Source organism: Salvelinus fontinalis, chromosome 38 (genome assembly GCF_029448725.1).
Source record: "Salvelinus fontinalis isolate EN_2023a chromosome 38, ASM2944872v1, whole genome shotgun sequence".
Classification (NCBI taxonomy): domain Eukaryota; kingdom Metazoa; phylum Chordata; class Actinopteri; order Salmoniformes; family Salmonidae; genus Salvelinus; species Salvelinus fontinalis.
In genome coordinates this window covers 22,834,804-22,861,800 of record NC_074702.1, presented here as the reverse complement: position 1 = coordinate 22,861,800, position 26,997 = coordinate 22,834,804, and the positions used below count along the sequence as shown (strand labels likewise).

The 26,997-nt window shown below is 42.3% G+C and overlaps 1 protein-coding gene across 2 annotated transcripts in view; it reads left to right on the top strand.

The window, feature by feature from the left end:
- The first annotated feature begins 4,513 nt into the window (after window positions 1–4,513).
- Window positions 4,514–26,997, top strand: part of LOC129837181 (lamin-A-like) — a 28,095-nt gene continuing 5,611 nt past the window's right edge. The window contains exons 1-5 of one of the 2 annotated variants that reach the window (XM_055903106.1): window positions 4,514–4,686; window positions 8,451–8,586; window positions 10,529–10,917; window positions 26,107–26,263; window positions 26,712–26,837. In XM_055903106.1, the coding sequence (XP_055759081.1) occupies window positions 10,565–10,917; window positions 26,107–26,263; window positions 26,712–26,837 (636 nt within the window). In that variant the 5' untranslated portion in view covers window positions 4,514–4,686; window positions 8,451–8,586; window positions 10,529–10,564. Of the gene's footprint in view, window positions 4,687–8,326; window positions 8,587–10,528; window positions 10,918–26,106; window positions 26,264–26,711; window positions 26,838–26,997 lie in introns of those variants that run through there. The other variant, XM_055903105.1, reaches the window with a different exon arrangement.

The following is a 26,997-nucleotide window of genomic DNA, read 5'->3' as shown; positions in this document are numbered from 1 at the left end:
AGCAGGCGTGACAGTACACCCCCCTCTAGGGGCGCCACCCGGCATCCCACTTGGGAGAGCCTAAAGGGCCGGCTGAGGCATGGGAGCCTGACGAGCCGGCTGAGGCATGGGAGCCTGACGAGCCGGCTGAGGGATGGGAGCCCGACGAGCCAGCTGAGGCATGACGTGGGATGGGAGCCTGTCGAGCCAACTGAAGCAAGAAAACTTTTCGAGCCAGCTAAGGTATGGTAGCCCGACGAGCCAGCTGAGGCACCCCCGGTTCCTTCGGCACCGGAACCCGGACCCGACGTCACCAACCCCAACAAAAAAGCTAACTTGCTGATCTTTCCAATATTCGTGTCTGCATCTTATGACAATAGACACTGGGAGACGAGAAGCAAGTTCAGGGAGTGAAGATGAAATGGATAAACGGACATATAACAAAACAAAAATATTGTCTGGACAGGGGAAACAAAATTACATTAATGCAGACACGGGGAAGAAACTGAGGAAGTGACAGTATAGGGGAGGCAATCAATAAAGTAATAGAGTCCAGGTGAGTCCCATGAAGCGCTGATGCACGTAACGATGGTGACAGGTGTGCGTAATGATGTGCTGCCTGGTGCCCTCGAACGACAGAAAGGGGGAGCGGGAGCATGCGTGACAGAAGGTAGCTCGAAGTGGACTTGTGATAACTTTCTGTGTTTCTTCCGTTCAGAGGAAGCAGACACTTCACTTCACATGACTAGGGACAAGACGTGTGACTTGCTTTGCTCTCCGGAGCAGGGCACCTTTGACTGGAGTGGCATTAAATGTTGAGATTAGGCAACTGAAATGGAAAATTCCCTGTTTCTGTGACGCCCGCCGTTTGGTTCGAAGCAGTCCTTGTGGCAAACGAGGTGAAACTGAGAAGACATTACATTGTCTGTCCTTTTGAGTTTTGAAGCAGACCTGATCAAGTCATGTAAAGATATGCAGTTATCCAGTGAGAGCTTTTCTGCCAAACACATTAAGGTGTTAGAGATGCCAAACTTATGATCATGTTGCAGCAGTGTGTAGGAGGGAGAATCCAAAATGTGAGAAGTGTGTAGGAGGGCATGGAACAAAGGAATGTGTAGTATCGGTGTAAAAAACTGTGTGTGCCAATTGTCGGGGTGCCCATGTTGCTAGGGATCAGAAGTGCCCGGTGCGAGAGAGACAGGTTGAGGTTGCCAGGGTTAGAGTAGAACAGAAAGCGTTGTATGCTGAGACAGTGAAAAGAGAAGGGGATGATAGGTCAAGGGTGAGAAGTAGGCCTAGGGTCAATACAGAGTGATATGAATTTGTGCTTCAGTAAGGTTTGGTTCTTAGAGTTCATTGCCATGGTTATCAACTATACCACAGAAATGGAACATAAATCGCAGAAAATAGATGCTGTGGTGGCACCTGCAGAGAAGTACTTGGGCGCACGAGGTTTTACTGCAGAAGAGTTACAAGGTTTGTTGAACGTAAGAGTCCCGTCCTCCCAGGCCACTGGCCTGGTGTAGGATCAGTTAGATGATTATTCTTTACATTTTACTGATGAAACTGCATCTGCGCGTCAATCATTTGATTGATCTCAACCAGTTTCATGGGAATAGCCTATGCATTTCGATCTTCTTGAATTACTGTTTCATGTGCGAATTAGAGCAGATGGTGTCATCAAACTATTAGCCTTTTTTGTATTTTGTTTCAATGAAAGCATATATTCTTCCTTGTGGCTCTGTTGAGTTTTGTCTTTTGAGATTTGTTGCTGTTGTACTATTCAGCTTTAGCTAACCATCCTAAAATCTAGTTTGAAATTAGGGGGTGTTATTGTTGCAACGGTAAGATTGTAGACATGCTATGCTATTATAGTCGCTTCTGTTATGTGATCTTATGAGACATTGATTCAGCTTTGAACTAAATTTACTAAATGAGCACCATTGTGAGAAGTGATAATCTTCTACTTGTAATAATATAATAAGTGATGAGTAGGACTATTAAATATAGCCAACAGTGTTATTTTAAACAATTGGAGCGCCCTTGGTAGTTCTAAAGGGATAGCGCTAAATGACCTTTGATTTAATTAGCTTGAACACATGGTTACAATATACCCTATTATAGAATAAAAGAAAACAGAGGTGAACTATCAATTCATATAATTTATTTGCATATATTTAATCATCAAATAAATTGACCAAGTAGTGAACATAAATTGCAGGCAATTTGTTTTAAAACAGCCATAAAATCAAGTTTTTGGTGTGGTGTAGCCTAGTCATGCATCTCAATGAACTATAATCTAAATGCATTATTACCTCCAACTTGGCCCGATTCAAATTTCCAATTTCCAATTTCCCACCCTGACATACCAAGCTATAATGGGCCCTATGTCTCAACCAATAGCCAATATAGGCTAAATATCCTGAGCAGGGCTAAAGGAACATCCAGAGAGGGTCAGGCTCTTGTGATTTGTGGTAGCGACTCTGGTTCAGGTGTCCTTAGCAGAATGGTGTTGCCGTAACCAAGTGGTCACATATTGTTCTGGGTTCCACTGCGCAAGAGGGGGTCGGTGGAGTTGTATGAACATCAAGGTGAATTTCGATTTTTTTTCAACGTTCTGATTGGCCAAAGTTTTCAAGCCTCCAGCGGGCCTTCGCAGTGCACACATGTAGCCTACAGTTCTTCATCATTCTCACCAACGCCAGAGAGAAGACAGGGAAGAAACCATAATTTACACTACCTACCTCTAGGCTGCTGTAGCCTACATATTTACAGCGCATTCAGAAAGTATTCAGACCCCTTCCCTTTATCCACATTTTGTTACATTACAGCCTTATTCTAACATGGATTTAAAATATGTTTTTCTCATCTATCTACACGGAATACCCCATAATGACAAAACGAAAACAGTTAAAAAAAAAAAGTTTTTGCAAATGTATTAAAAATAACAAACAGAAATACCTGATTTACATAACTATTCAGACCCTTTGCTATGAGACTCGAAATTGAGCTCAGGTGCATCCTGTTTCCATTGATTATCCTTGAGATGTTTCAACAACTTAATTGGAGTCCACCTGTGGTAAATTCAATTTTTAGGACAAGATTTGGAAAGGCACACACCTGTCTATATAAGGTCCCACATGTCAGAGCATAAACCAAGCCATGAGGTTGAAGGAATTGTCCGTAGAGCTCCGAGACAGGATTGTGTCGAGGCACAGATCTGGGGAAGAGTACCAAACAATGTCTGTAGCATTGAAGGTCCCAAAGAACACAGTGGCCTCCATCATTCTTAAATGGAAGAAGTTTGGAACCACCAAGAATCTTCCTAGAGCTGGCTGCCTGGCCAAACTGAGCAATCGTGGGAGAAGGGCCTTGGTCAGAGAACTCCAGAGTTCCTATGTGGAGATGGAAGAACCTTCCAGAAGGACAACCATCTCTGCATCACTCCACCAATCAGGCCTTTTGGTAGAGTGGCCAGACGGAAGCCACTCCTCAGTAAAAGGTGCATGACAGCCCGCTTGGAGTTTGCCAAAAGGCACCTAAAGGACTCTCAAACCATGAGAAACAAGATTCTTTGGCCTGAAGGCCAAGTGGCACGTCTGGAGGGAACCTGGCACCATCCCTACGGTGAAGCAAGGTGGTGGCAGCATCATGCTGTGGGGATGTTTTTCAGCAGTTTTACATTTACATTTAAGTCATTTAGCAGACGCTCTTATCCAGAGCGACTTACAAATTGATACAAGTTTTGATAACCATGTACATTTTGTAGTCTTGCATGATGTACCACTTCCCTTTTTCCACATTTTGTTACGTTACAGCCTTATTCTAAAATGGATTCAATTTTTTCCCCCCTCATCAATCTACACGCAATACCCCATAATGACAAAGCGAAAAACTGTTTTACTTTTTTTTTTTAGCAAATGTATTAAAAATACCGGATTTACATAAATATTCAGACCCTTCGCTATGGAGCTCAACTAGCATTTTTGAATCTGAGAGTAAATAGAGCGTAAAATATTGGTAAACATCACCTTGTCTGAGAGAGATTTACATGGTTATCAAAAATTCACGCCAGGGTAAGCCTACTCAACACACAACACTTATTTTAAGTGTTTCTAAAATTCCCCATGGGAAAGATTAATGCTGAAAAAACGATTGGAACTATTTCCCTGTTTTAACGCAAGATTCTATGGGTATTATGACACCGCCACTGTGGGGCTCTATTTGGTTTGTCATTCTATCATTTTTCTTGGAATTTTTGTGGTTATTGAATGTAATTGATTCGGAATTCATAAGAATTAATTTCCCGTTTATTCTCAAAATTAAAAAGCTTCCTCAGTTCTACACACCTGTATGTCGGTGTAGGGTTAGTGGTGCCATTTTTTTCCTTTTCCCCGTTCCTTTTTTATTTTTGTATCACAAAATTAATATAACTTGACTGACAACACACTACCGCACAGTAGGTGGCGGCATGCTCAAACAAAATGAGCGAATGCCATGATACCAAAGAAGAAGACATTGGCGGGCGCAGCAATGTAATTACTCAAATTTGCAGATGGCTGTAACACTATATGCCATGTAGTTTACATCAGTATTTCAAACAAATTGTAGGCTATTTAAATGTAACATCCGGGTGACAAATGCGCAGGTTTTTGAAGTGGCTTTCTTTCATCTGTCAACAAACCAAAAAGTCCCCACCTGGTTTTGGTAAGTTTTATCAAAGAAGCCAATATGGCCATATGTCTGTTGAGGTGAGTTTGTTTATCCGCAAATATATAGGTTACCACTTCTTTTCAGGTGAAATGGTTTGCTGTTTTCAATCAGCATTTTTCCCTCAAGTTTCTTTCTATAATATGTTTCCTAAAATGTAATTCCTGCACTTCACGTCAGTCAGCGTTCTCATTAACAGTTGGCCGGTGGGTGGCGCCTATGCCTTTGTTTCTGCCTGTGTTTACTGAAGGAGGAATAATTGTCTGGACTGAATGGATAACAGAAGGCAGGAGGGGGCGCGGCCACGTGTGTCTCAAACGTCAAGTACTACCTACCAACATGTTCATTCCAAACGAATGGAATGATGAGAGATGAATCACATTAAATTCCCGACCCATATTTGGACCTGCTCATCATTATCAGTCTCAGTAGTCACTCGCTAGATATTCAGTCAGCCTTATAAACAAGTGGTTAGGATTAGGAGGGGGCACATTGGAGCTCTTTTCCCTTTTGAGCCATATACACTCTTTGTCTGTTCCTATGGGACACTTCACAATCACATGTTCCTAATTATGCTAAATGGACCTTGATCCTTTGTCCCTTGAGGTCCTGTATCTTTTTGGACTCACCCAAAGGGAGGATGCTGCACAAAGCAAAGTTAACACATCGTCTGCCAATGTAGTCCTACTGTACTCTGCTCTGCTGATACATTTTGTAAATCAGGAGCAGAAGAGTAGAGCATCTGAAGTGAAGCCTGCCATTCTTCCCCTGAGGGTAAAGGATTTACAGTTAATACTTGTCGGACAATGCATCAAAAGCCATTCATACACCATGCAGTATAAACCACCGTAGCATGCACTGAACTTTAATACAATGTAGGCTAATGTATATTTAAAAAGTTACATTATTTGAATGCACTGTAAGTATGTAGGCTATTGATCTGGGTCACAAAACCACATTTGATTAAAAAGGTTTGCAAGATGGAGATGGATATGTTTGCAACTTTGGTTGCTCAATAGTACATTCACAATTCACACTCAATAAACTGAGGCAGATAGATGGGCTACACCAAAGTAAACAGCCTATAGCAACCTGTTTCAACTGCATGTCAAAAATGATACTCTGTAGCTGTTTGTTCATTTTTCAAGCTAACAAAATAAACCTAGGTGGAATTATGAAATAGACTAGGATATGCCATGCAGGATATGCCTTGCAGTGAGAAATGTAACAAGTAATATTACTGTTAAGGGTAACATGAAATGATACTGTAATCACGATTCGGGTGAATATTCCATACTATGTGATTGCTATTTACAGTTTTACTGTGGCCTTAGAAGATACGAACAACATGTACAGTAGATTTCCCAGCGTTCTGTACAGGTGGCTTATTAACGATTTGATGACGTTACAGCATGAACAATAGGCTGTTTTCTCCATAGTGCAAAAGCTGTTCATTTTGTTGAAAGAGTTGACACGGTGGCCAGTGTCTGATAGAGCGTTTTAAGAATGATACCAGGACAAAGCAAGAGCAGGTGTGAGTACAGTATACCTGCTGGTCATAGCAACTGTGATATGAACGTAACTGTAAATGTACCATACCCAGTCAAAGATAGTCCCTGTATGATTATACTGTGATATGAGAATTATTGCAGCATTTATTCAAGCCCTAAATGAGAGGCCATGAAGAAAACGAGATGAGGAAAGGAAGTAATTTTATTTTTATTTGGTTTTGAAATAGGAATGTTACTGTAGGGGATGTTCTGAATATTTGCCTGTAAACTCTTCAAGTCCCCTCTTCCATTAATTGTTCAGGGCCAAATTCTTACCCCTCATTCCTGTACGTAGTGCGTCAGCATTAATTTGTAAAATAAAATAAAAATAAAAACATTTAGATTGCTCAACAGAGTGCCTTGGGATTTTTGCTGCCCTCTTGGAATGCTATAGGGGCATGGAAAAAAATAGCGAAAGAGAATGAAAAATAAAGGGCTGACTGCAGAGTTAATATACCTTTTGTTTCCTGTTATGTCTCGTAAGTTGCATCCTGCCTGTTGACTGGAGGAGTGCCTCAGAGTTGGAGCATTCACTCCTGGCCCTGGATTTCAGCGGACCCACTTTGTGTGTTGGTTTTACATCAAGCAACTGCCTTCATCCAAACCCTGAAATGAAGTCCGATCTCTAATTGTTTGCGGCTGTGAGGATACCAGTATCATAATATTATTTTCAACTGCAAAAATGAGAACACGAAGCAGACAAGTCTTTGGTCCTTTAAAACCCAACCACATAATATAGTGTGCTATAGTTTGGGAAATAAATAAATGTGATTCTGGATGACATAATGTTTGTTTCCAAATTTAGGGCTGTTTTCCTAAAGAAGTAAAATCCGCTTTGTGTTTGATTTCCTTGCCACAACACTAATGAGTATCGCGATACTGGTATCGTCCCGTTCCTACCATTTGTTAACCATAAAATCCTTTGGGTTATGTGCTTTGTGCGTGTACCAAAATGAATTGAAGCAAACCCAGTGGCTTCTTAGGACAATTTTTTTTTTTGTCTTTATGGTTCAGGCACAGATGCAGTTCAGGCTAAGAGTTGGCTATTTGCTGCTTGTTAGTATAGTCCAATGCCCAGTATAAGAGTTTGAGCTAAATACTTCATTTGGAACAAGCTTGTTGTTTGTTAGGGGCAGTGGTGTAAAGTACTTATATAAAAATACTTTAAAGTACTACTTAAGTTGTTTTTTTGGGGGGTATCTTTACTATTTAAATAGTACTCAAGTATGACAATTAGGTACTTTTTCCACCACTTGTTAGGGGAATGCCTAAAGAGGAAGAACAGTGAGCGGGAAGGAGGGAGAGAAATGGGAGAGAGGGAGGTGTAAAATAAGAGGGGCACCACTGAACACAGTGAGCTGTTTGTGCTGGGATGTGTGACTCAGCGAGAGAGAGAGAGAAGGCCACAGAATTACAGGTCCTTTCCACTGCTAGGGCCTCGCCAGGGTACTCCCATAGCCACTGGGCCTGTCCAATGCCATGCCCACACTCTCCATCCACAACGCACGCACACACACCAGAATAACCATCCTCTCCTGACATTGGACTTGATTGGACCTGTTCTTTCATTAACTCCACCCCGAGGCAATAAATACAAGATCCATCTTCGAGCAGAGATGATAAAGAGACCTGGGAGCTTGAAGATGACCCATGGGAATTTCTGTATTGGTGTACTGTGCTGTACCCTTCATTGGAAATATAGGAGTAACACAGACTTTTCTTTGGGATTTTTGGTCTTTTGATTTTTTTTAAATGGTGCAAGGGTAATCTTTTTTTGTGAGCTGACAGTAAAGTGATGATTTGCAATTACAGACTAGACTAATTTGTACAGCTCCGTACAGTTAAAGAATGGATAAGGGCGGATTTTCCATCCAACCATTTTTCTCTGTCTGTTTGCACTTGAAAGTGGAGCTTTCACTGGCCACACGTGCAAGCAGTTGGGATCACTGTGTCTGTGAGCCCACTGTGAATGAAAGAGAAAGGAAAAGAGAGTAAGAGAGAGACACCAGGGAGCTGAGTAGTTGCTGTGCTGTGTGTGGGCTCTGTCTGTACTAGTCCAGCCTGGCTCCTCCCTATCCCTCCCTCTCCCTCCTTCCCGCTCTCTTTCTCTCTTCAGAGATACATGTGCAGGGAGAGACTGTGACGCAGCCATTCCAGAGCGTGAGCCAAAGGCACACAGACAGCACTGATCCTCATCCCTATACTCCACAGGGGCACCCCAGACCCAGAGAAGAACACCTATCTACAACACACAGCGGCAGCTGAACTTCCAGAGAGGTCCGGCTGTGCAGACACACACACTGCTCCACCAGGAGGCTTCCACTCACAACCTCACACACCCACTAAGGTAAGATAAAGACGTTTTGGCTCTGGTTGCACTTTGACTGACAGTGTGGGCTGACATTCACAACTAACATATAGATGTCAGAATAGGTTCCTGCTTGTACTTTGATCTTGACGGCTACAGTATACAGTTCAAATTCCATTTCACTTTCGTTGTTGACCAGTTGGGGGCGTGGGTAACAACTCGGCTGTGACCTTTTAAAGTATATGTCATTCGGTGTAAGTTACTTTAATGTATGGTTATTTGGGAAAGTAATGTAGTTACTCTTTCCAAAAGTACCTCATTATCTATGGAAAGGGCTTGACACATACATTATATGGAGTGTTAACATGTTCACATTTATCAGTTACTTATTTATCGTATGTACTGTATTATTGCACAAGTAATGAAATAGATGTCATCTATCTGTTATTGAGTGATTCCTCACAAAACCATACTAAAAAGACCATGATTTTGGGGATTTTCACAAAATGTAATCCATACAATAGTCCTTTGGAAGACAGGTTGACGCACACTGAGTTTACAAAACATTAGGAACACTTGCTCTTTCCATGACAGACTGACCAGGTGAAGCTATGATCCCTTACTGATGTCACATGTTAAATCCACTTCAATCAGTGTAGTTGAAGGGGAGGAGACTAGTTAGAAGGATTTTTAAGCCTCAAGAGAATTGAATGGGTGAAAGGGCAAGACAAAATATTTAAGTTCCTTTGAACAGGGTATGGTAGTAGGTGCCAGGCGCACCGTTTTGAGTGTGTCAAACTGCAACGTTGCTGGGCTTTTCACGCTCAAGTTTTCTAAGTGTATCAAGAACTTGACACAACTATGGGGAGCATTGGAGTCGACATGGGCCAGCATCCCTGTGGTACATTTAACACCTTGTGGAGTCCATGCCCTGACGAATTGAGGCTGTTCTGAGGGCAAAAGGGGGTGCAACTCAATATTAGGAAGGTGTTCCTAATGTTTGGTACATTCATTGTGTATTTGAAATTTGTATCTAAAAGCATAATTGAGAAATAATCAAAGTTGGTATATTTATGACATTTTGGGCTTACCAAGGCCTCCTTTAAGACCTCAGTGTTTCATCTGTAGATGCTACAAAGCACAAATTGGTGGCATATAAAGCTTCACAGCTTGCTCTGTAATATGAGTAGTATTTAGATGTCAATATTATTATATTTTTTACATGAATTTCTGGATATTGAAAATATAATTTTTTAAATGGCTAAATGTCAATATATTGTGGAAACATAATATACTCAACTGGCATATTAAAGTTCCAGAGTGGAATCTCGGCTAGTTTTTTTGGACTTCGAAATCCTTTTATCCAGTACTTTCTGACAGTCATTTCACTGGTGCCTCTGCCCGTCTAAACATTGAGAAAGTGGTTCTTCATCTCCTAATCAGGGCATCCTGCTGTGTTTTGTTTATGTAGTGAGTCAAGGCCGTGGTATAATGACTGAGGTTTAGGCAAGCCGAATGTAAGTGGAGGGAGACAACCATTGGACAGATTTCTCAGAATCAATGACTGGCATAATTAGCAGGCTGTTAGTACTTCTTCACTCTGTCTCAACAAGCAGTTAGCTGACAAGGGAGATGATGCAGCTATTCTTTACTTGTATAATGTTTGTTCATTGTTTTGTATGCTTCTGTAGTTCTTGAATAGATATTTTGTATATTATCGTAATTGCCTGTTCACTGTGCAGACGGTGGTCATTTGACTTGCTCAGGAGAGAGCCAAACTTGCTTAACCACCCAAACAGCATTTTAATAAGGCTGATAGTGAGAGATGCATAGCTATTACACGCCTAAGCCCCACCCCCCCACCTACTTTACTATTTTCTATTTGGGCACATGTAAAGTCACATGGTTCCATCAGTCTTCGCTATACTTATTCTAACATTTGATCTATCTGATTTTAATGAATGAATCTTTCCCTCCACAGCCTGTCTCCCAGCACACCACCTGAACCACCTGCTGGATGTCCACTATGGAAGCGGGTCAGAAACGAACCAGCCGCGGCGGAGCCGCCACCCAGCTCACCCCGACTCGCATTTCCCGCCTGCAGGAGAAGGACGACCTGTGCAACCTCAACGACCGGCTGGCCGTCTACATCGACAAGGTGCGCTCGCTGGAGATGGAGAATGCTGGGCTGCGGATGCGCATCACTGAGTCCGAGACCGAGATCAGCCGTGAGGTGACGGGCATGAAGGGGGCCTATGAAACGGAGCTTGCCGACGCCCGAAAGACCCTCGACTCGGTGGCCAAGGAGCGTGCCCGACTGCAGCTGGAGCTAGGCAAAGTCCAGGAGGAGTACAAGGAGCTCAAAGTCAGGTAGGACACATTGGGTTGACAGGGTTTCCCATATAGGTCATTTTTTCATAGGCACCGTGCAAAGGCTGCAAACACCAAAATGTTCAATTGAATTGAGGCCAAATGTTCTAGGTGGGGGGTAAGAGAGCTTGAGATGATGGGGTGGCATGAGTATTATTAGGGGAAACGCTGGGATGGGGACAGAAAGGCAGGAGGTTTATGGGTAATCCTGTATCTGAATGTGGTGTCATAAAGTTAGTCTATTGCCATGCTCCCTGTTGTAAGTTTTTGGCCGAGGGACATGTTGGGTTTTGGCCAAGAGACTAATTAATTTAGCCTGAATATGAATATGATTGTGCTTCAGCATGTAATCTCACTGACACACATTTACCTGCCTACAACCTCCTACATGACAGGGAGGGGCATATTCAAACCAGAGGACGAGACACCATCTCATTTCATTACACATCATTTGTGGTGGCATTATTTCCCTGTACTGGCTCTGACTCATCAACCAGTGCAGGTCTGCTCTTACTCCAGTCCTTCACTACGGTCATTCTCAGTGAAGTAGATTTCCACTTCTACAGCAGGTTTTGCTCTCTCTTCCAAACCATAAGTACACCAGCCCTGAAACCATTTTCACCCTGGACTGGATACCTAGTATGCTGGCACATTTGTCAGAGCATTGATCAGAGCATTGATCAGTAATAAATAATTTAATTTAACCCATTGCAACCTTTAATTCCAAGGCAGTTTGCCACTGAGGGTGTGAGTGCTAGTGCTTCTAATCGACACCACCTATTAGTTAAACTCTGACTTGTAAAATCCTTTAGACAGAGGTGTGGAGAGCGACATGCCAGACATTAGTTGAGTACATTCCTGGTGGTTTGCAGCAGGTTGGGTAGGAATACTGTATTCCCCCACAATGTCATTACTAAGGGCCCAGCCACGGGGCCACGCCCCAGACAAACAGATCGCTCTTTTTAGCTTAACTTACGAGTCTAATGACACAGTCAACGCTCCCACAATCCCATGCATGCAATGTGTTGTTACGCAACACTTTTCAATCAAACCCTGTAAGTGGGTTTCCAGGTTAAGATAAAACATGCTTTAATCCAAACTCTGGTGTTGTAAGCTTCATTCTCCAACCAACTGGGCAATCTGAACTGGCTGGGTAGGTTACACTTAGACCTTGGGGAGAACGTTAAAGGGATCTGTCTACCAGAGTTTAGTCGGTAAATGAGTCCACAGACAGAAAATGGCACAACTCTCTCCTACTAGCAGACAACAGCCTGCAATGACTCCACAGGAATGTTTGAAAGTCTTGGCAAAGTGCAAATCGGGTTGGAGTGCGTCTGAGGAAATAAAAGAAGGTTGAAAGAATTAGTTGTATTTACTTGTTATTTTACTCTTTTACTTTGTTTCTTTAACCTACCCTTGTTTATGCATGGGGCTTCCCTCCGAAGGGAGTAGCAAACAGAGAATAGGAATATTTTCAACTGCAAACACTGTCTTCAACAGCTTCTCATTGACATGCCTCAGTGAGTTTCAACACCGTGCAATTGCAATGTTGAAGCAATGGCGTCTGTACAGAGACGTGAGGGTGGAGTCTTGGTTGTTTTCGCTGGCTGAATGTTTCAATTCATGTTTGCAGTGTATTCGTCAAGACAAAATGTACAGTATTTGGTGTGCCCAACGTTGCAGGTGAGGGTGTGGCGCTGGGGTGGGTTTGTGTTTGAGTGCCGGCCTTGGTCAGGGTGTGGACTTATGGATCTTGACTTGAGGATGTTGAGTGAGTTAGGCAGTCTGAAGAAGTAGATGCATTTCAGAGAGTAGTGACTTAAAAACCAAGGCTGTTTGGTGAGTGAATGGAATTTTACATTTCACTTAAATTCTCTTTCCCATTGTGCCGTAAGGTCCCTAGCTGAGTGAAGAATAGCAACATCGCCTATAACTATTGTTTTCCAAAGGAAACCAATCATTTGTTACACGTGTAGTGGAAATGTATCACTCAGGTCTGCGTGGGCAGACTCGGCCTCTTACGCTGCAGCCGGTGTTTGCCAGTGTTTGGTTGCCATAGCAGCCAAGGAGTCTTGGCATTGGTGTGTGACAGGGTGGTGAATCAGAGGTTTTTCACTGCCCTGGGATTGTGGAAAGGGAAGGGGCTGTGGCTGTGGCCTATCCTTAGGTTTGGACCTTTGCGGCAGTGCAGCTTTATTAATAGTTAATACGTATCATCTAGTTCCCTATCAACACCATGTTATTACCACCGGTTGGTACCCTGTGTTGGCATGCAAGAATAAAGCAAGTAAATGTAACTTTCTTATCAGAGACATATATATATATATATATATATATATATATATATACTGTCCCAACAAATACATACAAAGTGTGCATGTTCCTTTCAACAATATTCTTAGTCATTCAAATATTATAATACCCCATTGCTGTAGGCCCTACAATATACAGTGCCAAGCCCTGTAGCCCTGCTTTGATGTGTGCTGCAACAGATGTAACTGTCACTTACCATGGCCTGTGACTGTACACACCTGTTCATAGACATGCCATTGGGCCACGCCACACAGTCGTCTTTGTGTCGCAACAGACACATGCAACTCCCCTGAGGGCAGACCACCGCCATTGGACTACTAGGATGTAAACTGCTCGTCTACAACCCAGTTTAGTTTGTAAATGATTTGCCAGGTGGGGATAAAAACAAACCTTATTTGGCTAAAGCATGTTCCACTGTTAGGATAGTGTAAGAATCCCTAGAACACAAGCGGGCTAGCCTAAAATATTGACTGCTCAACTAAGACGCTGCAATATGATTTGCTAAGCTACAACATGAGCCCCAAGGCTTGGCCCACACTCCCACATTCGCCAAGGTCTAGTCATCCACTGTGGATTCTCCTCCTCTAGAACATAAGAGGGGCGGCTGACGCTAGTCTCGTGCCACAGTGCCTTCCATCTGTGGCTGTGAAACAGGAGCATGTGTGGGGGAACCTGCTTCTGGTCGTCATTGGCAGAACAACCCCCCGTCTCCCCTCCAGAAGATGAATAGACGTCTGGATGAATAGACTGCTTTGTGTTGACAATATACAGAGAGACCCATGCCGACACTGCAGATACGGTGTTCTCTCTAGATCTTATTGTCGGTTCACCTATTTGAAAAATGCCACTAATTTCTGTCCAGTTTACAATGTGAATTATATTGATAAAACCTTTTGCTTTTTGACTTTTTCTTCACTCCCTGGAAGTAAAGATGGTTCACTAATCTATTGCAGACTGTAAAGCAATGAACTGATTTTGTCAAGATTTGTAGGCATTCATGATCAAAGGTGGCGGAATAGGCTATACAATTGAGGGATTTCAAAAGTAAATAGCCGTGCCCATTTCCGTATTTCCAGACTCTTTTCCAAGGTTGCTGTGTGCCACACCTGTTGGCACAGAGTAACAGAACAGATAGCTAAGGGTGGGACAGGACAATAGATATTTTGATAAGATCTTCTGACACACGCAGGCCTATGTTTTGTCTATTGAGGGTAAGATATGCAGGATAAATGTTCATTAGAATTAATATGGTTACAGTGTGAAGTATTCCAACATATTTCCTTTTTTACTTGTCATTTCATTCCAATGACATGAATGATGGAAAATCTAATGTGAAGTTGTTTTGTGTTGGAGTGGCTGCCATGCCAACTTGTAGCACTTTGGGGCTATCAGAGAACACAGCAGGAAGTACACTTCATATAGGACAAAGACATTTCCTTCATTAAGAAAGTTCCTTTCTTTTCTGCGCTCGCGCACACACAGCATATGCTTTACTATCTTTGTGGGGACCTAAAATAGATTTCCATTAACAATCCTATTTTCTCTAAACCTAACCTTAACCCGCAACCCTAAACCTAACCCATAAACTTCAAATAGCCTTTGTCCTGGTGGTGAGAATTTTCCTTGTTTTGAGGATTTCCAGTACCCACAAGGATAGTAATACAAGGAGGCTACCAAGGCAGCCCAAATATTTTCTAAACACAGTTTGGTTTCCACTAGTAATCAAGGACTATACTGCTACTTTTAGCTCAGGGAAACTCTAAACAATTAATTAATTGACATGTAATGCACACTACTTCCATTTAATCATGTGAATGTTCTGCCTGGCCGACACACGGCCGGACAACAGGAGGAACCCATTGAAGTCCGAAGTGTTTGAATGAAGTCATTCTGTCCTCAATTGGACAAGAGCAAACATGGTCTCCCCGCCAATGAACGATGATGTACCGACGCTGTTCAAATTCTCCCAGCGAGTGTTATAGCAAAATTGTTTGTCTTCGTGAACAGCCAGTACTGTTTGTTTTCATGTCGTTGATTATCATTGAGAGCATTTGAGTGTTTACTGTGTCAGTAGTAGTTAGTTCAGCAGCTGTTCAACTCGTTTGACTAGTAACGAATAGGGAGCTTGAAGGCTGACATCCAATGGATGCAGTTATACAACATGAAATGTTGTTAATAGTAAGTCTGTTATGAAGGCTCTTAAATCGATGGCTATTCTCATACATTGTTTTCTTTCAACTTAGTGTCCCCTAGGCTCTAGGGCTCTCCATAGGCATGAGTGTGGCTAGTGGGAGTATACCTAGCCTAGTCCCGTAGCTACTCGCTCCACTAGCCCGAACAAAGTACATGGCAATGGAAAACAGATGTGCTAAGACTGTGAATGTGATGTCTGCTATATAGAGCACTCTTTGTTGGGCTAAATTGAGTTTTTATAATTAAACAGTAGTGTGTGGCCTTTAAGTAGACCAGTACTGTGTTCGGAGAAGGCATTGGCGGGCTGGAACGAGTGTATCAGAGTTTCCATAGCACTTTGATTATTTTCAAGACCCAGCCAAGCTGAATGAGTCATCTGCTCGCTAACAAGGTAAATCACTTTAAGACACTGGGCCTCTGCACACAAGCTCACGCCACACAAAAACACATCATACTTAGACGCACACATTGCATGTACACAAATGCAAATTAAAACACACACAGAAACACACATCTCAAAGTAAGTTACACTCAACACACTGGGAAGTTCCCATTTGGTAGTGGATGAGGTGTGTGCGACCCCAAATGTTCTAATCTGATCAGTAATGTAACTGCCAGTGGATTACCACAACTCTGAATGCTCAAAGTACATTTGAGATGATCAATATGTCTGAAGCGTTTTCATTTCATTCAACAGAGTTTGATGTTTGCATGGAGCATTTTGAACAATCAGGAATATCTCCAGATGTTTAGCATTTTGTGTCCCTAACCATCACTCTTCTTTACTGGAGCCTATACAAGCCAAGCTTTAAAAGGATTATTGTGATGTTTAACCAGATGCAGGCCAATGTTGACCGATGCACTGTTATAGACTACTCCTCAATGCAAGTGCTCACTAGGGATATGTTTACTGAGGTTTACATACCGTAGAGCAGAAGGGAACTAATCTTTACCTATTAAAGTTGGATTATGTAACTTTTTTGGGCGACCTGACCAAATTCACATAGAAATGTGGGTTATAGATCTGTCATTCTCGTTGAAAGCAAGTCTAATAAGCGGTAGATCTGTTCTATGTGCATATTTCTATGCTCCCTGTTAAGTTTAGTTTTTGCATCTTTTACGTTTCGGGTTTGTACACCAGATTCAAACAGCTGAAAATACAATATTTTTGTTTATGGAAAATATATTTTACACAACACAGTCTGCTGTATTAGTTCCATAATGCTAACGTTAGCACCACTCCCCATCTATTAACATGGCACTACGGCAGAGCTTTCATTGTAACTCAATGTAGCTGCATGGGATAATAGGCCTCAGATCATGCACACCACTGGCTCTGTCAAAGCCTGTCACACACTGTTTGTTGTTCATCTACATGGAGCGTAGAGTTCTACCTACTGAAACTTGACTGAAACTCGTGATACAGACTACTACACGTTTTTAAAAGACATTTAGAGGTTTAAGAATTGATATACGTAGCTACATAATTTTCTGTGTGTAGGTAACACTCCTGACAGTTGAAGAATTATAAGACGAGTGGTAAAGGACAAGGACAAACTGGCTAATCTATGTTCTCTAGTAATCTACCTTATCAGGGCGAGATAATCAAACAACAATAGCTAGCTCTTATGCCAACATGCTGAATGAAAGGGCAGCAGGCTTCTGACTCATGTCATGGTGAATCACTAATTAATAATTCAAAGCGGAACCAGGCCTGTGTCACTTACACACAGAGCCAGTGCTACAAAGAAGGCCTTATCTGTGGGAGAGATGCTTTATTTTCCTCATTGCTGGCCATGTGTATGAATTGGGATATTATGAGAGGCACAAGCAGGGACATGTTCAATAGACATGACAAGGGGGAAAAAAACATTTTGAAAACGGGGGGGGGAGGGGGTATTTTTCTGTTTCAAAACATTTTGTACCTACTGAACACGACCCATGTGTAGGATGTTTGTGACATGAAATGGCCTCCTCTCCATATCCCCCCTCTCGCTGCTTGTCTATTTGAAACAGAAAGGAAGATATCAGTCTTGAGCACCATGATGTTGGTGGTGAAATACTAGGAATTATTTTCCCATCTGCCCATATGGATGTGGTGAGTGGGTGGCTTCTGGCTATGGCTGGGTTGTTTTCCCCTTGGGATTTATTTCTCTTTCTCACACACACACACGGAATGAAAACAATCCCTTCCCGTGTGTTTTTGATCCCAGAAGAGACCTGATCATGTGCCACAGCCTGTATGTTGTATTATTTTATTTGAATGTCAGATCTCCATGTCCTCTTAACAGTGCTTCTAAATGATGTTCACAAACAACCTTTTTCGTTGAAATAATACTATGACATACTTAACCATTTTGTTGAATCAATGCAGAAGTAACAGTTGAACCAACCCGTGGTCTGAATACTGAACTTTAAATGCGAACCGCACATTTTTCATTTAATCAATGTTGTTTTCAGAGTTCTCCTGAAACTCTGACACATTGTATAGTCTGGCTGTTGGTCTTGGAAAAACTCTCTAATGCTATTTCTGGACCTTGTTTGCTCTAAGACCCCATTATTCAACAGCCTTTTCCCCCTATGTATTCTCTGTATCATAAACTTACCACTTTGGGATTGGGAAAATGGGATTGGAAAGGATCGCTATTAATAGAGATGGGAGCCCAAAGATGGTCTTTATGGACGAAGGACCCCCCCGGTAATTTCCAACTTCCAAGGAACCCCACCCACACGTGTTCACACATGTCAGCCAGACGGGCGGGGTGTTGTTGCTCACCGTACCGTAACAGATGAATCAACAATTACAACTCTGTGCAGTGGAAGACTGTGTAGTAACACCGGAGGGGGTGAATACGTTCTCATTCCTAACAGACCCCCTAATAGCAGAGAGAGGCCAGAGGGCTTTTTGCACTGCCTGATTGACTGTGTGACTCCATTGAGATTTGTCCTTTCCCATTCGTGGGGTGATTTAGCATTGACCGCCTCACTACGGTGCACTGATAGGGAAATGGCTGTGTTTACAAGGTGGGGGAACTGGGGAAAGTGATTTACTGTGCGTAGCAGAGTGAGAGTGGGGTGTTGGACTTGTAACCGAAATGTTGCAAGATCGAATCCCCGAGCTGACAAGGTAAAAATCTGTCTTTCTGCCCCTGAACAAGGCTGTTCCTAGGCCGTCATTGAAAATAAGAATTTGTTCTTAACTGACTTGCCTAGTTAAATAAAGGTCAAATAAAAAGTCAAAGTGTGTGTGGTAATATAATAAGAGGACCAGAGGATGGGTGCACGCGCACACGCAGTATAAGAGCGTTCATAGTCTATAATCATGCCGCTGTAGTAGTTATGTGTAAAAAGTCATTTGGATGTGAACTATATGTATCCCTGGTTAAAATATAGTGTCTAGTATTGTTAGTTTCCAATGAAGTGTCTACCTTTTTGAAATATGATATCGGGTGCATACAATGAATGATCTGTTTAACATCAACTTCATGGGAAACAGCCTTTAAGACTTTGGGCGTATTCAGCATGATACATCTGTCATATTGTAGTAATTATAGGCTAGATTTTCCACCAGGAGCCTAGCAGGAAAGCTTTTCCAAATAGGCCTATAAAGGAGGGAAGCTTTTCGACAGAGTTTAGCTCGGAAATATGCTCAAAGTAAGCATTGGCAGTGAAAATTCTATGTGTTTATCCATTCCATCCAAAATGTGGGGAAATGCCATACTTTAGGCCTGATGAGTAGGCCTCTGTTGTCATAGCAACGGCCCAGCAAAACAGCCAGGATTGTGGGTTTCCGTCAATTCTGTTTTTTTGGGCGGGCTCGCTCAATTCTCGTCAATGACGTGGACAAAGATAGCAGTGAGTCACCCAAGAGTGGAGGCTGAACCAACACATTCCTCTGTTTTATTATTCCTCCCCGCTCGCTCGCTCGCTCACTCACTCTAAACTGTCTTTCGGCAGTAGCTCTGCTGCTCTCTATGTATACTGGAAAACATTTAGACAGAGCTCTTTGCCCTTTTTTAAGTTGTGTGGGCTTTGATATAACACTGTTGTCACAACAACAATCTCTCGTAGACAGATTCTGGTGGACAGATGAAACGGCGTGAATCTGTCAAGGATCACATAATTATTTGATTACCAGCAGCAGTAGTTCCTGGTTTTGGTTATTCATCGTTGATTACTTGGACGAATCAGGATTGGGTGAAGGCGGTGCTTAAACGGGTGCGGTCGCTTTTCAAGCCCATGTGCGGATGATAAACGGTTTCCACTAGATTCCACAGCTACAAAATCAAAATTGTCTGTAATTAAAAATAATCTAAACTAAAATGTGCATTTTGGCCATGATAAACACTGGGGAAATTAGCAGAAGGGAGGGGTTTGGCCGAGAGTTTCTGAGGGAAGAGCTGTCGCTTCCTTTGCAGAAAGGTAATCGCATTTGTTAACGCCATTCCCTCCAGAAGTTAAAAAGTAATTGACAGACTTTCGAAAGACAATTTTACTTTTGGGTAACCGAGATTATCACAACAGTAATGTGCACAGGAGAAAGTCAAGCTACAGTGTGTTCGAAGCATAATCGACTATTTCGCTTATCTAAATCAGACTGTTAACTGTAGGCTTCCTTAACTCCTTTTCTTTACATGGTTTCTAGATGCCTGGATCAGTGGCCTATGAGTAATTGTGACAATTGAACACATCACACCCTATATGCTATAAATACAGTACACCGGTTTTGGTTCGTTATCCCCTAAAATTCTGTTGTATAAACTGTCCACATCCAACACATGCTGTTTATCAAAATAGACTTCCATCCACACCGGTTTCTGAGGTGTGGCCCAAGTTTGGATGGATTCAAATGTAAACTTAACTCTAAGTACATTTTGCTCTACAAATGTATTCAGTTTGCATACACACATTCTATCCCATTCACGCTCAGACATGATGTCCTCCCATTGTTTACAGGGCATGCAATTCCATTAGGTTGACATCCTGGAGCAAACAAACGCATTGCAGGCTTACTGGCAGGCTTACTGGCAGTCTTAGAACATATGAAAGCTGGTGGTTCAATATTCCCAGTAAAGAAATATTAGGTTGCAATTATTATAGGAATTATGACGCGTCGACTATTTTTCTCTCTACCATTTGTATTTCATATACCTTTGACTATTGGATGTTCTAATAGGCATTTTAGTATTGCCAGCCTAATCTCAGGAGTTGATAGGCTTGAAGTCATAAACAGTGCTGTGATCAAGCATTGCTAAGAGCTGCTGGCAAACGCAGTAAAGTTTGAAAAAAAGCTTACGAGCCTGCTGCTGCTGCCTACCACCGCTCAGTCAGACTGCTCTATCAAATATCAAATCATAGACTTAATTATAATATAATAAACACATAAATACGAGCCTTTGGTCATTAATATGGTCAAATCTGGAAACTATCATTTTGAAAACAAAACGTTTATTCTTTCAGTGAAATACGTATCGTTCCGTATTTTATTGAACGGGTGGCAACCCTAAATCTAAATATTGTTGTTACATTGCATAAACTTCAATGTTATGTCATAATTATGTAAAATTCCGACAAATTAGGTCGCAACGAGCCTAACTGTTGCATATACCCAGACTCTGCGTGCAATGAACGCAAGAGAAGTGACACAATTTCCCTAGTTAATATTGCCTGCTAACATGAATTTCTTTCAACTAAATATGCAGGTTTAAAAAATATACTTCTGTGTATTGATTTTTAGAAAGGCAAAAGATGTCTATGGTTAGGTACATTCGTGCAACGATTGTGCTTTTTTTGCAAGTGCGCCTTTGTTAAATCATCACCCGTTTGGTGAAGTAGGCTGTGATTCAATGATAAATTAACAGGCATCGCATAGATTATATGCAGCGCAGGACAAGCTAGTTAACCTAGTAATATCATCAACCATGTGTAGTTCACTAGTGATTATGTTAAGATTGATTGATTGATTTTATCAGACAAGTTTAATGCTAGCTAGCAACTTACCTTGGCTCCTTGCTGCAATCGCGTATCAGGTGGTCAGCCTGCCTCGCAGTTTCCTCGTGGAATGCAATGTAATCGGCCATAATCGGCATCCAAAAATGGCGATTACCGATTGTTATGAAAACTTGAAATCGGCCCTAATTAATCGCCCATGCCGATTTAATCGGTCAACCTCTAATTCACATGAGATAATATCATATACATGCTTATTATTTACATTCTATATCACCATAGATTCAGTACCAGAGCTGATCCACATAGCCCATTTAGTCATAATAAGTGGCCCACCACCCACACACAAGCTACAGTTGTAGAGGCATTAATGTAGCCCCAGCATGAAAATGTTTACATGTCTTATTTAAACACTGAATGTTTGAACACAAGTGCTTTACTGTTCCAACTCTGTGTGCAAGTTGGGCTAAACACACATGCAGACACACTCACACCTCAACACAGGACTAACAGCCCTACTTTGGGTTATTCTGGGTTCTCCTATGTCTATTATATTTGAATTACTATTATAAAATATTCCACACAAACAGCACCCTCCCAACCACTGGAACAGTGAGAACTTCATTAGGGCCACAGTTAGGCTATAAGCGAGGGAACTTGGCTCCACCAAAGGTGGTTAAACGTAACAAATATTGTTGAAAGTAGTTGTAAAAATGACGACAGTACAATAACTGCTGTTTCATTTGCCCCCAGTCACTAAGCTGTCTGTCTTGATTCTCTTGTTTTTGGTTGAGAGGGTGCTATTTAGTGGGACATGTCACACTACCTTGTCTTATGACCTCCAAGTACCTGGGTGTATGAGGGCTGTGTACAGTGGGGCAAAAAAGTATTTAGTCAGCCACCAATTGTGCAAGATCTCCCACTTAAAAAGATGAGAGATGCCTGTAATTTTCATCATAGGTACACTTCAACTATGACAGACAAAATGAGAAAGAAAATCCAGAAAATCACATTGTAGGATTTTTTATGAATTTATTTGCAAATTATGGTGGAAAATAAGTATTTGGTCATCTACAAACAAGCAAGATTTCTGGCTCTCACAGACCTGTAACTTCTTTAAGAGGCTCCCTTGTCCTCCACTCGTTACCTGTATTAATGGCACCTGTTTGAACTTTTATCAGTATAAAAGACACCTGTCCACAACCTCAAACAGTCACACTCCAAACTCCACTATGGCCAAGACCAAAGAGCTGTCAAAGGACACCAGAAACAAAATTGTAGACCTGCACCAGGCTGGGAAGACTGAATCTTCAATAGGTAAGCAGCTTGGTTTGAAGAAATCAACTGTGGGAGCAATTATTAGGAAATGGAAGACATACAAGACCACTGATAATCTCCCTCGATCTGGGGCTCCACGCAAGATCTCACCCCGTGGGGTCAAAATGATCACAAGAACGGTGAGCAAAAATCCCAGAACCACACGGGGGGACCTAGTGAATGACCTGCAGAGAGCTGGGACCAAAGTAACAAAGCCTACCATCAGTAACACACTACGCCGCCAGGGACTCAAATCCTGCAGTGCCAGACGTGTCCCCCTGCTTAAGCCAGTACATGTCCAGGCCCGTCTGAAGTTTGCTAGAGAGCATTTGGATGATCCAGAAGAAGATTGGGAGAATGTCATATGGTCAGATGAAACCAAAATAGAACTTTTTGGTAAAAACTCAACTCGTCGTGTTTGGAGGACAAAGAATGCTGAGTTGCATCCAAAGAACACCATACCTACTGTGAAGCATGGGGGTGGAAACATCATGCTTTGGGGCTGTTTTTCTGCAAAAGGACCAGGACGACTGATCCGTGTAAAGGAAAGAATGAATGGGGCCATGTATCGTGAGATTTTGAGTGAAAACCTCCTTCCATCAGCAAGGGCATTGAAGTTGAAACGTGGCTGGGTCTTTCAGCATGACAATGATCCCAAACACACCGCCCGGGCAACGAAGGAGTGGCTTCGTAAGAAGCAATTCAAGGTCCTGGAGTGGCCTAGCCAGTCTCCAGATCTCAACCCCATAGAAAATCTTTGGATGGAGTTGAAAGTCTGTGTTGCCCAGCAACGCCCCAAAACATCACTGCTCTAGAGGAGATCTGCATGGAGGAATGGGCCAAAATACCAGCAACAGTGTGTGAAAACCTTGTGAAGACTTACAGAAAACGTTTGACCTCTGTCAGTGCCAACAAGGGGTATATAACAAAGTATTGAATAACTTTTGTTATTGACCAAATACTTATTTTCCACCATAATTTGCAAATAAATTCATTAAAAATCCTACAATGTGATTTTCTGGATTTTTTTTCCTCATTTTGTCTGTCATAGTTGAAGTGTACCTATGATGAAAATTACAGGCCTCTCATCTTTTTAAGTGGGAGAACTTGCACAATTGGTGGCTGACTAAATACTTTTTTGCCCCACTGTATGTGTGCACATCTATGACATAAGAGCTAAGCCTATCTAAAACAGTGGCTCTTGTTGCAGTTCAGTGGAAATATTTCAGCACAGGAGCCGACCGGAAATAATTCCTTTCTTCTTAGCCCACTCTCCAGGAAAAGAAACCTTCCATCTCTCCCTGCCTGGCCTGGTCCGGCTACAGTACCAGCACATTCCTCACATGACTCCTTGTTCACATCCCACTGAGCTCTCCTGTGTGTCGCCGTCAGTCAGGCTTATCAGTACAAGCTGTTAGACTGATCCTCTCCATCCACACAGGTGGAAAATACGCTACATATGACCCCAGTGTCTGTCAAAGTCTAATGAGTAGAGCCCAATCAAATCTAGACATGGGTAGAGTTTCCTTAAGCCTCTACAAATCAAGAATACTGGTTGAATTAATTCAGATCAGACTAGGCAGTCTACTGCCACATATTGCTAAGTTATTATTGATTTAAAAATGCAGACAATGTTTTTAATGGGCCCTTTCTACAGACTAATGCTTCTGTACATTTTAATTGCTGGATCTTGTCCATTATCACTGTAATATATGTATGGGTGTTTGTGTTCCTGTGCACGAAGGATGATGCGTTGGGTCTTTGTTTTCATGCAAATGTGGGTGGCCGTGATGGTGCCGGTAAATGCGGTTGGATGCCACCTATTAGTCCATCAATCACTCACCCTGCTGAACATGAGTGCTCTCTGGGCCTTTGTGAAATCTGAGATGGGACGAGGGCTACTCAGTGTGTGCCAGAGCATATTTCTACTCCATTGTAGACTATGTGTGTTCTTGTGCGGGGGTAGGCTATACGGGCGTGTACATATGGTTCCGATTTTGTGTGTCTCTTTATTGAATTCGTGCATACATTTGGAAGTAGAGAGGGTTGTTGTAGGCTGGCAGTGGCTGGGGGAGCAGGAGGGCTGAGTGGTGGGTTAGTGGTCTGGAAGCCATCTCCCAAGCAGATGGGCGTCATTAGTGACCATGAACATTGAACTACAGGGGCCAAATGTAATAACGGGGAATCTATTTCCTGCTCGGCTTTCACTGAGCGCTAGCCAAACTGGTATGAAGCTCAAGCTACCACTTCCCCATCCTCTTCTGTTTGGCTATATAGTTTTTCCACGGTCTGGGTCCAAGTTTCAGTTTTTTTACCACTACTGCAAATTGATGCCTGCTTTAGAGGTCAGACACAAAAAACGCGCCCGTGCAAACAAATGTGAACGTTTTTGATTTAGGCCGTGGCTGCGGTCCGACTACTCCGGCGACTAGTGCTCGTTTTAATAAAGTTAGATCAAAGCTGAATCAATGTCTGCAAGATCACATAATGATAGTATTCGGCATAACTGAATATAATAGCAGAGTATAATGTTACTGTAAGGACAAAACACCACCGCATTTTTCTCTCGTAGCCAAAACGTGAGAAATACACAAGCGGGCTATGCTACAGTTTCTTAACACCATCTGCTCACTGTTTATCATTCAAAACAACACTGTAGACAACTTCGTAACTAAAGATCTAATTGCATATCCCCATGAAACGGGAGGGTAGCCTAGCGGTGAAGGGCGTTGGGCCAGGTCACCAAAAGGTAGCTGGTTGGAATCCCTGAGCTGAATAGGTGAACAATCTGTTGATGTGCCTTTGAGCAAGGCACCTAAATGCTCCTGTAAATCACTCTGGACAAGAGTGTCTGCTAAATGACTAAAATGTAACTGATTGAGCTCATGGTTGGAATGCAGATGCTGCATGGGCGTTTCACCATTAACACTTGAAGAATTATCATGTGAAGGGAAGGAGACCACAAAAATGTGTGAGTAAAGAAACGCATGCGCTGAAGCTTCAGGACCTTTTAGTCCAGAAAAAAAGGCAGGCATCTGCAGCCACTGTTTGATTTAACTGGGATTCCCTCAGGAGTGCCTATGTTGGCCTTTAATTTAGAACACGTGAGCTTGATTCAATTTTGTTCCTGTCAATGAATTTATTCAGTATGATGGGAGTTCAGTTAAGGACAGCTCAAGGCATTCATGAGTCTTTCACAGGTAGTGAGTATGTTATCCCAGAATCGCAACCTATGGGGATAATGTTTGTCAATGGGAAGTTTATGTACAGAGGTTACTAAACAGTTTGACTCTTTTGTAAGAGCCTAAATTCATAATAGCATTTATTGTAATCATACTGCATTAGACATAAGTTGCTCAAACACGGACCGTGTTAGTGAAACAGGAAACTGATGTATTTGTCTACCTGTCTGAACAGAAATGGGAAGAAGGAGTCGGACCTGGAGGCAGCTCTGGCCCGGCTGAGGGATCTAGAGGCTCTGTTGAACTCTAAAGATGCCTCTCTGTCCACTGCCCTGGGGGAGAAACGCTCTCTAGATGCTGAGGTCAGGGACCTGAAGGCCCAGCTAGCCAAGGTAAGAGACCAGTGGTAAAGGCCTAATGGATAGCTTTGACAACTCTGAAACATACACATACTGTGTACTCTCTCCTCAGGTACAGGGTTCAAACTGCATATGATTGATAAAAATAAAATAAAAATCTTCCAGTGTATATAAAGAAAAACTGTCAATTGTGAATATGACTTTTGGGGGTAGTGCTGTAACATGGATCAGTGCATCACAGTGGATCGTTCTCAATGAACTCAGAAATTAATAATATTCCTACGCCACCTTCTGGTCACATCAGTGAACTATAGTTTCACCCAGTCATGTATTGACATCTTACATGCAGCTCCTCTATTCCTCCTCGCCAAAGCGATTTTGATAACTAGATAGTTGATTTCAGATCAACAAATTAGTCATGTTTGATCTAATCTAACAGAACCCTAAAGTTAAACATAAAACTTTAAACTCTGTCCCTTAGCTGGAGACCGGTCTGAGCGACGCTAAGAAGCAGCTTCAGGATGAGATGCTGAGGAGAGTGGACGCTGAGAACCGCCTGCAGACCATCAAGGAAGAACTGGAGTTCCAGAAGAACATCTACGGAGAGGTGAGAAACTCTCTTTTACCTCACTCTTACACCATCTCTCCTTTTCTCCCTTGACCCTTCACTCTCTCTTTTTACCTCAAACTTTATTTTTTCTCTTTTCCTTTTTTTCTTCTGATCTGCTCCTCATCTATCTCACTCTTTTTCTCTCCCTTCTTTTGTT